The following is a 14,956-nucleotide window of genomic DNA, read 5'->3' on the forward strand; positions in this document are numbered from 1 at the left end:
CATTTTTCATTGTCAATCATTTTATTCTATGTAATTTACATGTTAATGCCAAAATGACAAATATTCAAAGTAACTTAGGCCTATAGCTAGTTGACTGTCATTTTCCTCTAACGATACATGTACATACTGAGCATTTAGTCTATTCAAGACTGGACGTAAAGCACCAGCGCACACAAACTTTCCTTTTTATTAGTTAAATTCATTTAGAAATGTAAACTTGTCATCAGTTTTGTGGTAAGTATGAGAAAAACACTGTTAATGAGAGGACGATCACTAGACTGTTGCAGGATGGGGGAGATATATTTATTTATTATTCAGAATGCACAAAAAATATATAAAAACATTTCAGGAACGTGCAAGGTAGTAAGTTAAAGCGTATAACGTTAGGTCTCTGTTCCATTCTGCTGCAGGCAGCTCGTATGAATTGACGTTTTTGATATCATCCAGCTCCTCTAAATACCTCTTCCTGGTGCTGGTAGCAATTTCTCCCTGTAGTTAACCTCCATTTCTTTTTATTTTCCATTTTAAAATTTCTCTGTTTAAAGGACGTGATAATTCCTTGAGCCGTCTTTCCTGCTCTGATCTCTGTATCGCTCTTACAGTGTTGCCCCTGGCAACCCATAGTCAGATCCCAAAATGGTGGACGGGCCCAAACACCGCCCAATTTGTCACGTGACAGCAAGCTTCCATGACGTATGTCCTCATTCTCAATTGCTGTGAGATGCGTGGTTCTGATGTGGAAATATGATCTGATCTTGGAAATATTTCCGCTGCTGTAATAGAACAAAAGCAGTTTATATTGCATCTAAAATGTAAGTGACTAATTTTAATTAATTGTTTATGGAACTGTCATGAAATCAGTGTCACATTTTCAGTTTTGATGGTATTCAGGAAAACAGCACTCTTGGTCATGTCAAGTGATGTTTTTTTAACTGTATTATACGTTATAAAATATAAAAACCTTCACATTTTGAATATTTACTGCAGTATGTTACTGGTATTCTCTTTACGAGCGGCGTTGGTTTGTTTCCATTTCTCATCGAGAGACTGCGCGATTGTCAACAGCGCAACCGTCAGTTCATACATTAGCCTATTATTATCCATTAATTATCCAAACAAACCTTAACCTGATAACCGTCACGAGGACGAGGACGTGCTGAAACTCTCTTTGCTTAAATTAGCTCAAAATTACTATCAGATGTAAGTAATTACCTTGACAAACTATACATCATTAAAAAGATCTAAGACTAAAGTTTAATTTTGTTACCTCTGTTTTATTCTCAAAGTCTTATAATGACCGTAATGTGTTAATATGTGCCAGGAGTTATGAATATGATCTTGGGCGTCGCTACCTTTTGATTGTAATATGCGCGTCATTTGCTCCCATTCATAAAAAACTCCTCCTTGGTTGTCATGAAGACACTCGACAAAACAACTTCCCTCAGGGCTTTTACTTCAAATGTGTGCAGATGTGGAGAAATATTGATAGATTCTCACATGTTTGAGTCAAATTTCTATACAGAGAAGTATTATTTATTCAATCTTTATCCAAAATCCGCGGATGTATGATTATGAGCGCAGTAGACTGTGTTATGCTGTGTTTTCAATTCATTCTGGCAGCCGGAGGGCGCTGGAAAGCTGTACTACTGAAAATTCACCCCTTATGGAACACATGAAGAACAGACACACCATGTGACATTCAGGAAGTATCTGACATGCCCAAAGCTGCTTTCTAGCGATCGTCAGATGGCTATTTTATGCAGATAGACACGTTTTAAGACAATAAACACACAATCGCGGCAATATATGGTTGGTCTGTGTTCTTTATGCCATGTTGGGTGGTTTCATAATAGATGATATTTATAATGCAATGCTATTCCACATAGCTTTTAGCATTGTATATTTTCTGTCAGATTTTTTGACCCGAAGCTACATGAGATCACATATTGTTATATAAAACACTTGACTTATAAATTATAAAGTGATATGAAGCAAGTTTTGAATAAAACATGATTTTAATCGTATAAATTGTTGTTTTGCTGGTGTGCTAAGCTAACATGCTAGCTTGCCCTAGATGCACCTGCCATTGAGTAAATACTTTATTTTTATGAACATTTTCTAAATGTAAAACTACTGAAATGCTTATTTGGACGAAATGCATTCAATAGAGTCTCAGTGAGGGTAAAGTGAGAGGTTTGATTTAGAAATGAGGTTTGAATAGAACAGTTTGAATAGAGAATCGTTAGTAATTATAATGCAGACAAAAGAATAATAATTAGAGCCATAACCAGTCCGCAGAAGTGTGAATGTGTGTCGGGAGACAAACTGAATGGGGCAGTTTGCACCTCTAAACAATAGAGGCAAAATAGAGAATGAAAGCTGAGAAGACATGGCAATAAACATCAGTTGATATTTCAGAGATATCTCAAAATAAAATCACATGAAACGATCTTGTAAAACGTTTAATAAAATTCAGAGTTTTAGACTGATCATCTTCAGATCTGAAATATAACATGGTCAGACTTGTGGCTTTAGCTGTAGTGCATTTCTAGATTTCTCCAAGGCCCACTTCAATTTTATTTTCATAAAGATATTTCATACAAATAAATTTCTAATAACTTTACAAAACTTTGAAGCTTATTATAGCTTTTTTTTATTATAAAAAATATTATCATTTTGACTTTACAGTAAACTGCCAGGTGTCTGCTTTCAAATGAGACCATAATTATGCTTTTAGTGCAAAGGATTCACAAACTGTATTTGTTTTAGTCTGAGTATACATTTCTTAGGATTTTTTCAAAATTTAGAAATCAGCTTAACAGGTTAATCTCGAGCCCTGAAACTGATCAGAAAATGTAACGAAAATGTGACGAAACGTTGTAGAAATGTAGTGGAATAGAAAGTAAAATATTTGCTGCAAAATGTAACGAAGTAAAAGTAAAAAGTATGCACTATTGATTCTACTTAAGTAGAAGTACAGATACGTGAAAAATGTACTTAAGTAAAGTAACTGTGCCTCCTCTAACCACAGACTTGTACTTGTCCGCCTAATTTTGAATTTCATAGTGCGCATAGTTCATAATTCTCTGGTAACCACAGTTGCCAGCGTTTTCCTGTATAAATAACAGTTTTTTGTTGTTGTTTTTTACAGTGTACACTGTTAAAAAAGATCCCCATAAAATGTACCGTAAAAAACTGTAAGTAAAGTAAGTACGTAAATTTTATTTATATAGCACATTTAACCATAGCAAAGCTATCCAAAGTGCTGTACAGAGTAAAGAAAAAAATACAGACTAAAACAATAAAGATAGAATAAAAAATACAAAATAAAGTAAAACAGCAAGAAAAACAATAAATAAATCAATCAAACAAACAGTCAGACAGAAATATAATACTATTCAAATGCTAGGCAAAAAAATAGGTTTTCAATTTTGCTTTAAAAGTAGTAATGGAAGGTGCAAGGCGGATGTCCAGGGGCAGCTGATTCCAGAGACGGGGGCAGCAGCAGAAAAAGCTCTGTCTCCCTTCGTTTTTAAACAAGATCATGGGATGGCTAAAAGAGCCTTGTCGGAAGATCTTAAAGTGAAAAATGATAAAAATGATTTAAGTTTGGAAATGGTTCGCAATTGATAAAAACTATTCTTAACAACAGAATTAATTTGTTTGGATAGACATAAGTATGAATCCAGAATCACACCAAGGTTCCTAACCTGGGTGGAAACTGGGAAGTGATTACCCAACTCCTTAATAAATTTTGGTTACAGTGCTCAGAGCTCATTCAGTAAATGCACAGCTAATTAGATGTGTTTTGAGTCTGGATTTGAATGTGGCTACTGTTGGAGCACATCTGATCTGTTCAGGAAGCTGGTTCCAACTACGGCTGGCATAATAGCTAAAAGCAGACTCTCCTTGCTTTGAGTGAACTCTTGGTATTTCTAACTGACTTGATCCTGCTGATCTGAGTGATCTGTTGGGTTTGTATTTAATCAGCATATCTGCAATGTATTTAGGTCCTAGCTCATTGAGTGATTTATAAACAAGTAATAGTACTTTAAAATCGATCCTAGATGTAACCGGAAGCCAGTGTAAAGACCCGAGGACTGGTGTGATATGGTCATATTTTCTGGTTCTGTTCAGAATCCTCGCAGCAGCGTTCTTTATGAGCTGCAGCTGTCTAATGGTCTTTTTGGGAAGGCCAGTGAGAAGGCCATTACAATAGTCCACCCTACTGGTGATGAAAGCATGAACCAGTTTCTCTAAGTCTTGCCTGGAAACAAAACACCTAATTTTTGCAATATTTTTCAGATGATAGTATGCTGATTTAGTTATTGCTTTGACATGACTACTGAAACTCAGGTCTGACTCCAAAATCACACCAAGATTCCTGACTTGATTTTTTGTTATCAGGCCTTTAGCCTCAAGAAATGCGTTCACCTTGAGAGTTTCATCTTTGTTTCCAAATGTAGTGATTTCAGTTTTGTCTTTGTTTAACTGAAGATAGTTTTGGCACATCCAGTTGTTAACTTCATAAATGCATTTGCACAGCGAGTCAATGGGGCTGTAGTCATTAGGTGATAGTGCTAAGTAGAGCTGGGTGTCGTCAGCATAGCTGCGGTAAGCAATATTGTTATTTTTCATTATTTGGCTCAGTGGCAGCATACACAGGTTAAACAGGAGTGGTGCAAAAATTGACCCTGTGGGACTCCGCATGTCATGGACGTCCACTCAGACTTATGGTCTCCTATACTCACATAATAACCTCTCCCTTCTAAGTATGATCTGAACCATCTGAGGACCATCCCAGAAAGCCTGACCCAGTTTTCCAGCCTGTCAAGAAGGTTGTGGTCAACAGTATCGAATGCAGAACTGAGGTCCAGTTGTACCAGAATTGATGTTTTGCCTGTATCAGTATTTAAGCGAATATCATTTATAATCTTTATGAACGCTGTCTCTGTGCTGTAATGCGGTCGGAAACCAGATTGAAAATTGTCAAATAATCCGTTTGAGTTTAAGAATTTGTTTAGTTGATTGAAAACAACTTTTTCAATGATTTTGCCTATGAAGGGAAGATTTGAGATTGGTCTGTAGTTGCTCAGTATGGAGTTATCCAGATTTTTTCAGAAGAGGCTTAACTATTGCAGTTTTAAGGGCGGTTGGAAAAGTCCCATAGAGAAGTGAGGAGTTCACCACCTTTAGGAGATTTGCTTCCAAACAGTTAAACACACTTTTAAAAAAGAAGTGGGGAGTGCGTCAAGGGCGCAGGTTGATGTTTTGAATGAATGAGGCATTTATATAGCGCTTTCAAATGTACAACTGTACACCCAAAGCGCTTCACACTCATGTCAGGGGTCTCTCCTCAACAGTTTTAAGGTGCTGTACTGTGTCTTCTAAAATTTTACCGTCAATTGTTTCGAAAGCAGACATAGTAATTTTCTGAGGTTTTGGTCTGATCTGTCTGACCCCAGAGCAACTCAAGGATGTTCTGATTGCCTCTCTGATATTTTTGATTTTCACTGAGAAGTACGAAGCAAACTCGCTGCATTTGCTGTCTGAGAGCATTTCACTAGGAGTGTGACTCGGGGGGTTTGTTAGTCTACAGTAGCAAAAAGAGTGCGCATGTTGTTAATATGTTTGTTTATAATATTTGAGAAAAATGTCTGTCTAGCTTTGCCTAGTTCAACATTGAAAGCATGAAGGCTGTCTTTATAGATTTTATAATGGACTACAAGTTTTGTCTTCCGCCACTTTCGTTCAGATTTTCTGCATTGTCTTTTCATTATTTGAACTTCTGTTGAGTTTCTCCATGGTGCCTTTTGTTTGCCACTCTTTTTCCTAACTTTCAAAGGAGCAATATCATCAATTACACTCTTAACTTTTGAGTTAAAGGAGTCAAGGAGAAAATCAACACAGTCTGCAGAAATGCTTGGTGTTAGAGATAAAGCCTTCATAAACAGCACATTAGTGTTCTCATTTAAGCATCTCTTTTTGACAGAGACAGATCTAGCTTCAATGGCAGGAGAGATTGATATGTCAAAGAAAATACAGAAATGATCAGACAGTGCCACATCCTTAATAACAATCGTATGAAGACCCTTACTGATAAGTAAATCTAGAGTGTGTCCACGATGGTGTGTGGGTCCATTTACATGCTGTGTCAAATCAAAAGTATTATGAACAGCGCTATAACTATAATGCGTTTGCTTGTGCCGGCGTCCCTTTATACGAGTGACGGTATGCCGTCACTCGTTACGTCATTACGCAACACCAATCAGGATTGGACTTTTTTGATATGAACTCAGCAGCGTCATGCCGAGGGCGTTCCCCGATGTGTCATCTACGATGACGCAGTGCGAGTTCCCCCGATAACGGGAACATCTGATTGTGTGACAATTCTTGCTTTTTGCACAACGTACTGTTATTACTTTTTGTCCGTGGTTGCGCCTCCAAGCATGAAAGCGGTGGAAAGTTAATCCATTTTCGACATTTCCCATGGTGATTATGTGTTGCGCTGTTACATCCCAAAATGCAGCAACGGTTTACCATAGTTGAAATAACGCCAAAATAATCAAATTAAGACATACGACTGAGAGGGAGTACGTCTAAAAACAGTGCGCAGTAGTCCAAGTAGCAGTAAAGGATGCCATCAACATGGCCGCCACGCCAAGTAATGACGTCATGACGCCCAAGCCCTATTGTCCCAGATTTGGTTTGTTTGATGGTGGTAAACCTAACCCTGACTCCTGAATATTTAATTTAAGTTGCATTTTATACTTGCACTGATGTTACATTTTAGCCATGTTGCACTTTGACAGTCAGTTTGAGATATAGGCTATATTAGCTTATTGTGCTTATTATATCAATTATTCAAATGATTCTGACAGTTTTTGCCTTTGAAATGAAAGGGGGGAAAAGTGTCCCAATCAACCTGAATTCACACTATACTCTTTGAAATCAATTACATTGCATTATATTGCTTGAAACCCCAAATAGCATAACATTATTCATTAGTTATTTGTCATTGTAAAAAAAAAAAAAAAAAGTAGTTCCAATGTAGCTAGCTACTTTTTGATCGTAACTTGTAGTGTAGCTAACTACTTTTTCAAAATGGTAGCTTGAATGTAACTACTTTAACTTACAAGTAGCTTGTAAAGCTACAGTTTCAGAGTAGCTTCCCCAACACTGCATTTAAGTAACCATATCCTTGAACTTGCTGGTTTCTTCACAGCACGACCACTTCCAGGTTTCGATTCCAGGTTTTTTTGTAGTCGACTCTGATTCCCGACTCCCACTGTAGGAGTCTATGGAATTGACTCCTCGACTCCATTTACTTTACATCAAAACAGTGTCAAAAATAAGATGAAATTGCAGTTGTTACACACTTAAATTATATCCTATTATTAAAACCACATACTTTTAACTGGACTGTCCAAATTAGTCCAGTTTAGCGATGACATGATGGTGGCTATCAACTTATATACCTAGCTGTTCCCGATACCTAATTTTACAAAGGAAAAAGTTATGAAAAAATATGTTGTCAAGTGATGGCGCTAAACAGGCATGATCATTGTATTAAAAGTAGGGCTGCCCCCGACAAAGGATTTACACATTCGAATCAGAATGGTCGATTCTTTCTATGGTCGACTGATAGTTTAATCATCTGTGTGTGTGTGAATGGGTTGGGAGAGGCACGATACTAGTCAGCAGGAGGGTAAAACTTTTATTTTTCTTTACACACCACAAAGCAACAACTTTTAATAAAGTGGCCAAAACTGCCTGCCAACTGACAGACAAACTAACAATGGCTTTCTTATTTAGGTTTTTTAAAAAAAGGTAATGTGATGGATAATATGCACGTTCTTAAGCCAGTTGTGTCTAAAGAGGATTGCACACCGGACGTGAAGCTCAGCATCTCTGGTATCTCACACCATATATCGTGCACATTATATACGCGCAAGCTCAATTTTAAATCGACTTCTGATAGAAGAGCTGCACGATACGTGTATTTTATAGCAAATTGACGATTTGAGGGAAATATAATATAAATTTAATATAAAAACCCTAAAATTGCGCTCTGTGGCACAGCAGGATTTTAAACAACTTTCTGAGTCCATTTTCCTTAGTCGTTGCGGACAGTCATCGGATGCCGCCTCCAGTGTGCATACACTCATTGAATGTGTTCGAATTTTAAAGGTGTGGCGCTAAGCTTTGCCGTGCCACGTCTTTAAAATATTGAGCACAAAATGGTATGATCCTCTTTTCATAACACCCGCAAAGATTCGACCGTGAGATCGGTGGTCGAATCTGGCTCCGCATATCGATGCATCGAACCTTGGGCACCGACTATTCGGGGTCACCCCTACTTAAAAGCTGAGTTAAAGATACTAAATACTAAAATATATACAATAATGGACACTTATTGATGTGTTCATTCTTGATGTGAGTTTTTTATGGTTAGTTTAATGATTATGAACACAACGTTAACCATGGAAAACCAAATCTATATTTATTCCATTAATATACCATCGATTAAAATAAACCTAGTAAAGTTTCTGCGACATCTTTGACACAATGTATAATGTCAGTCTCTGAATTCCTTGCTTCATTTCATTCACTTGCTTAAAGTGCACTCAACTCAAGTTTAATAGAGAATCAATAAATCAGTGAGCAATTTCAGACAAAGCAACAAAGTCGACACTGAGAGACTTTAACCCCAACTCTGGGGCTATTCGAGTCAAGGAATCAACAATTTTGTCACCCACCGATTTTGGGTGGAGGGCCAAATCAGGAAGAGGATATTTAATATTTAATATTTAAAAGAGGATATTTACATCGCACATACAGATCATCATTTTGAGCTAATCATTCATCATAGTAAAAGAACTTGTTTTATTAAGTTAGGAGCTATAAATAAGAATAACGTGTGATATTTAAAATACGCAAAGCAATGAAAGCATGAGCGCTGCGTATCACACGCACAAACAACACTTACAGCTTGTTTTGCTATTTGTTGCGCTTAACTTTGAAAATATTTTAATGGTGTAGCTATTTCAGAAAAATGTCATGGCATGAATTACGATATTCTGAAGGAAGCACTTAAAAAAATTCCAAGGACCACAAAAACAGCTAAATCTAAATACTTTGTCGAGCTAATAGAAAAAATGCTAATAACCCTAAGACATTGTTTAATATTATAAACACAGAAGTAAACCCTTCTATTTCAAATGTAGATTCCTCTCCATCAATATGTGAGAATTTTCTAAACTCATTTAAAATAAAAATTGAGAATCTTAGAGGGACTATCCCGCAATTGAATTGTGACTTTTTATTTCCTGTCACACAGACCAACGTTTTTAATCAGTTTGAACTTATTACATTTCAGCAGTTAGGAGAAATTGTAAGTGGATTAAAACCTACTGGTTCAGTTATTGATATGGTTCCTCCATGGTTTTTGAAAGACAACTTTGAGGCCATTGGACCAAATATTCTTCAAATTGTAAATAAAAGCTTATATAACGGGGGATTTTCCTAACAGGCCTTTGTGCAACCTATACTGAAAAAAACCTAACTTAGATCAGAGCTGATTTGACAAATTTTAGACCAGTTTCTCACCTTTTCTCACCTTTTCTTTCAAAATTTTTAGAGAAAGTGGTGTTTAGCCAACTACATGTCTTTCTAGAACAAAATAAGATTGGTGATCTTTATCAGTCCGGCTTTAGGAAGTATCATTCCATGGAGACAGCCCTTGTAAAAGCCTTTAATGATTTACTGATGACTGTGGATGCTGGAGATTCAGCAGTGTTAGTTTTATTAGACCTAACTGCAGCATTTGATACAATAGATCATATGGTGCTGCTTTCACGGCTAGAAGAGTACGTAAGGGTTGCAGGGCAAAGCCCTAAACTGGTTCAAATCATACTTGACTGACAGAAGTATGGCAGTACAATATGGAGCATATAAACTCAGCAAAAAAAGAAACACCCCTTTTTCATGACTGTGTATTTCATCAATAATGTTGTACAAATCCAAATAACTTTACAGATCTTCATTGTAAAGGGTTTAAACAATGTTTTCCATGCATGTTCAATTAACCAAAATCAATTAATTAACATGCACCTGTGGAATGGTCGTTAAGACCTTAACAGCTTACAGAGAGTAGGCATTTAAGGTCACAGTTCTAAAAACACAGGAAACTAAAGAGACTTGTCTACAGACTGTGAAAAACACCCAAAGAAAGATGCCCAGGGTCCCTGCTCATCTGCGTGAATATGCATTAGGCATGCTTCAGGGAGGCATGTGGACTGCTGATGTGGCTAGGGCAATAAATTGCCATGTCCACACTGTGAGATGCCTAAGACAGCGCTACAGGGAGACAGGAAGGACAGCTGATCATCGAAGTTTATCATCGAAGGAATGAACGTTATACCGAGGCCTGTACCCTGGAGTGGGATCGATTTGAAGGTGGGGGGTCAGTCATGGTCTGGGGCGAATATATCACATCACCATTGGACTGAGCTTGTTGTCATTGCAGGCAATCTCAATGCCTTGCGTTACAGGGAAGACATCCTCCTCCCTCATGTGGTATGCATCAACTTTTACACATACTCATCCGGACATGATCCTCCAGCAGGACAATGCCACCAGCCATACTGCTCGTTCTGTGCATCAGTGTAGAGCCCGGCCACCGAAGAGCCCGAAGAGTCTGGGACCTGATGGATCGCAGGGTGAGGGCTAGGGCCATTCCTCCCAGAAATGTCCAGGAACTTGCAAGTGCCTTGGTGGAAGATTGGGGCAACATCTCACAGCAAGAATTGACAAATCTGGTCCAATCCATGAGGAGGAGATGCACTGCAGTACTTCAAGCAGCTGGTGGCCACACCAGATACTGACTGGTACTTTTGATGTTGAGCCTCCCTTCATTCAGGACACATTTTTTCTATTTCTGTTAGTCACATGTCTGTAAAACATTTTTAGTTTATGTCTTATGGTGTTGACTCTTTCAGTGCTCATTCAAATATTTACACGCATTAAGGTTACTGAAAGTAAAAACAGTTGAAAGTCAGAGGACGTTTCTTTTTTCGCTGAGTTTACATCGCTTATATGTGGTGTGCCTCAAGGCTCCATCCTGGCTCCCATGCTTTTTTCCATTTACATGCTCCCATTGGGAGATATTTTTAGAAAACACAATATAGCATTTCATTGCTATGCAGATGATTTACAAATATAACATTAACTAATAGAAACTAGGTCTGGCCTTGCTCCGTAGAGGAGTAATTATATCCGAACAGAAACTGTTCGGACCAATGAAATCATCAGGACGGGCTTTAGACGATGACGGACAGATGATCAACAGTAACGTAATCATGCACGTCATCAAAGGGGCTTGGATTATATTTTTTCGAATCCTAAACGGAGAGCTTGTTTGTATATGCATTCACCTTCACAATTTCTCTCAGAAATGATGATCATGTTGGGTAAGTACTCTGTGTATCGTCAAATCATTTTATTTTTTTACAACACCGACAAAGATTGTGTATTCCAGCCTGATTTCAGCGCGCGTGCAGACAGGGTTGCCAAGTTTTTACAACAAAACCCACCAACTACTAGCCCTAAAACATAGCTTCTCGGGGGGTTCTCCGGGGGGAAATGGCATTTGGGGGGTAAAATGTGTGTCATTTTGGCAAGGTTGCCTGCTAAAATTTGCACTCATGGGTCTATATATCACATAATAGTCGCTTCAACCCGTGGACATAGAAAACAACCTGCGGGGGAAAAAATGCAGACTTGGCAACACAGTGCAATTGAGCTCTGTTGAAGTCTCTTCGTTGCTCTGATTGGTTGTAGGTCTGTCCAATTGATGTCTTTCCTGGTTCGGTTGAAACACGCCTCATAATCACAGCCCAATGGAGCAGTTTCAGACTCATATTCTGACTAGAATTGAGTATGACCACGTCAGGCTAACAAACATGTAAATTACAGTGTGAATTAATGCCTGATCTGTGATCAGTGATATCTGATGTGAGGCTAATTATTCAAGTTCACACAGATTTTCTTTCTAAATCATTTAATACTGTTTATACATCAGTGAATCAAGCCAAACAATCAACTTTACATTGTCTCTCTTAGTAACATGAACAAAATCTGTTATTTAAATTGTGAATTAACTACAGAAAGCGATCAAAGAACACTCTCTTTATGATGTTTGAAGCTTTTAATCACACATTGCATACACTTGCCTAAACTTCCATTATAATGAATGACGCTGTTATGCTGGACAGCGAAGCTCTTACTGTATTCGTATCAATGTTTTTTTTTTGTTTTTTTTTTTGCTGTTAGTCTTGGTGAAAGCATTTTGTGAGAGAAATTGCATTGCACTGACAATGCTGTCTGTCTACTCAGTGCTCATCATTGCAACCTTTCATGTGATGGGAAAAGAACAAAAAAATTATGCTATAATCAACACTTTCACAATTCGTTAATCTCGAAAGATGTAATAGCAAAACAATGTAGTAAAAGCATTAGAGAGGTTTCCACATGTAATACGTATTTCAAATGCAAAGATGTAAGCCAATCACAGCAGTGGGTGTTTACACTGAAGTCTCACAGCAGTCCTTCAAACAAAACATTGAAGCCAGGGGGCTAAATTCAGGATAGAAAAATGCAGTTTTTCCTAAATTATGACATTTTATAATGTAAAAATCATACTAACGATATAAGTACACCTCAGGAAACATAAAATAATAAAATAAAAAATCCACATCATGGTACCTTTAAAAAAATCTGATACTGTGGCAAATAGATCTGTCCTCTCCAATGTATTGCAAGCTACACATGACTATAATACAGCATCTTAACATAATGTACATATAATAAAACAAAAATTACATTTAAGAATAAAACCTAGATTTTTTTTTTTTTTTTGGGCCTCCATCTTAAATCTCACACAGCTTGAAGATGAACTTCTGACTTTAGATTATGTTTCTTTGTTTTGACACTCGTTGCAGGTGATTAGGACAGATTTCTATGGAAGAGATGCTTTATTGTGTTATGTTCGGTGTCACACTGCTGGAGCTGAAGATATAATTACCGTGATTGTGACAATCGACTAGAAAATCAAACTCTGATGTGCTCCTCTCCAGTGTGAATCCTTTATATTTTTCCAGTGCTAATCGATTGAATCTCTTGTTGTTGTGAGAGCACTTGATAGTTTGAGATGTTCATAGTTTTTTTTCCTACAGTGTTGATCTTCTGGCACTCTTTCAATTCATCATCATCTTCAGCCTTGATGTAGATGTGAAATGTTTGTTTACACTGAGGGCAGGTGACAGTTTCTGTTTCTCCTTTATTGTTCACGTCCATCAGGTTTAAAAGAAACATTAAAACAAGAGAGATTTTAAATGAGAGACAAATGTGAAATGAAAAGTAAAGCACAAAGTCAAGATCACTGAGTTTATTAATCAATAATCCCATTAAATCTATTAATCAACTGCTGTGTATGATGATGATCTACTTTAAAGTTATGAATATGATTTATATTAGAAATAACTAGTTTGGTCGCGAAACAATGTAAATCATGAACATCAGCATGTTTTCAACATCATGATTGAGAAATCAAGAATAAACACACACCTCTTTGCTCTTCAGTTTCATGATGTTTCATTCTGCAGGTTCTGGATCCCTTATGTTCTCACTTCTCACTCCTTGCTTTGTGGTATTTCTGCCAAAAAAAGAAGAAAAAAAAAGAAGAAGAAGAAGAAGCAAATATTACTTTCCAACAGACAGGATTATGAGACCAACCAAAAAAAGCATCCTGTCGCTCACCGTAGTTCTTAAACGGTTACTTCAGCAATTAGCATATGGCTTTGTATCAGTAGAAACCCTGGAGTATATTAAGATGATTGTGCCGTTTGATATTTGCGTCATCGGCAGAATTTTTGGCCAAAGGCTAAAGACTACAGCCAGCAGAGGGAAACATTTCTGCATGTTTTCAACCCATGCATGTGGAGTGGGATCTCACTCACAGCACTCGGCAGCTGCAGGCATTCACGAATGGAGCTATGGTGAGCAATGTAATGTTAACTTCTCAAATTAATTTCAATGAAAGTTAAGCTTCCAAAGGCAGATCTGAAAACGCGCCAGACTGAAGGCGCGTTGTGAATGTATGCCACGAGTGTGGTCGCGATTACCTCAGCTCTCATCACGAGAGCTCATCAGCTCATTTATGACATTAAATGTAATCTGACTCCTGCAGCGTTAGTGCTGTGAGACTCACGCGGCGCCTCGATCGTTATATTGAACAGACACGTTCAGTATTTAATTGTAGTGTCTGTTCTCCAATTCAGTTACAGTAATCCAGTAGCAGTGGCTTGGGTAATTGCCTCACAGGGCAGCAAAGCATTCTGGGAATTGTTGTCTTTCATCCCCATGAGACAAAAATACATTTTCTGTCTTATCTCAGTCTAGAAAGCACCAAATTCAAAAATAATTTCACATTTCTACATTAATGACCCAGTTTAAATACAGATTCATCTTCCCAGTACATTACTATGTACTACTGTACACCCAACACTGATGATACGATGCCAGGCACAGAACACCAGAGAGCCCACCACATGCTAACCATAGGTGGAGAGGGGCGAGATAGAGCCTGTTTAGTGGATCGGGATTATTAGAAGGCCATGATTGATGAAGGCTAATGGAGTTACTTTGGCTGAGACACTGAGATTACAGCCCCACACTTTATAAGAATTAGTGCCATGGGATTTTTTTAATTACCAGGACCTCGGTTTAATGTCTCATCCAAAAAGTCAGTGCCTGTTATACTATATTTGGCTATTAGGACTCACACAGATCTCTTCCAGCAGCAGCCCAGTTTTCCCAGGAGTCTCCCACCCAGGTCCAGACCAGACTAAACCCTGCTTAGCTTTAGTGGGCAACAAGTCCTGGGCTACAATGTCAT

The 14,956-nt window shown here is 37.8% G+C and overlaps 1 protein-coding gene across 2 annotated transcripts in view; it reads right to left on the reverse strand.

Annotated features, from left to right (window-relative positions):
• Positions 1-12,054: 12,054 nt before the first annotated feature.
• Positions 12,055-14,956, reverse strand: part of LOC137084086 (zinc finger protein 271-like) — a 36,927-nt gene continuing 34,025 nt past the window's right edge. For both annotated transcript variants that reach the window (XM_067450032.1, XM_067450033.1), the window contains exons 4-5: positions 13,627-13,714; positions 12,055-13,337 (exon numbers count right to left, since the gene is read on the reverse strand). In XM_067450032.1, coding sequence (XP_067306133.1) covers positions 13,654-13,714 — 61 coding nt within the window. In that variant the 3' untranslated portion in view covers positions 12,055-13,337; positions 13,627-13,653. The remainder of the gene's footprint in view (positions 13,338-13,626; positions 13,715-14,956) is intronic.

This window comes from Pseudorasbora parva, chromosome 8 (genome assembly GCF_024679245.1).
Source record: "Pseudorasbora parva isolate DD20220531a chromosome 8, ASM2467924v1, whole genome shotgun sequence".
Taxonomy (NCBI): domain Eukaryota; kingdom Metazoa; phylum Chordata; class Actinopteri; order Cypriniformes; family Gobionidae; genus Pseudorasbora; species Pseudorasbora parva.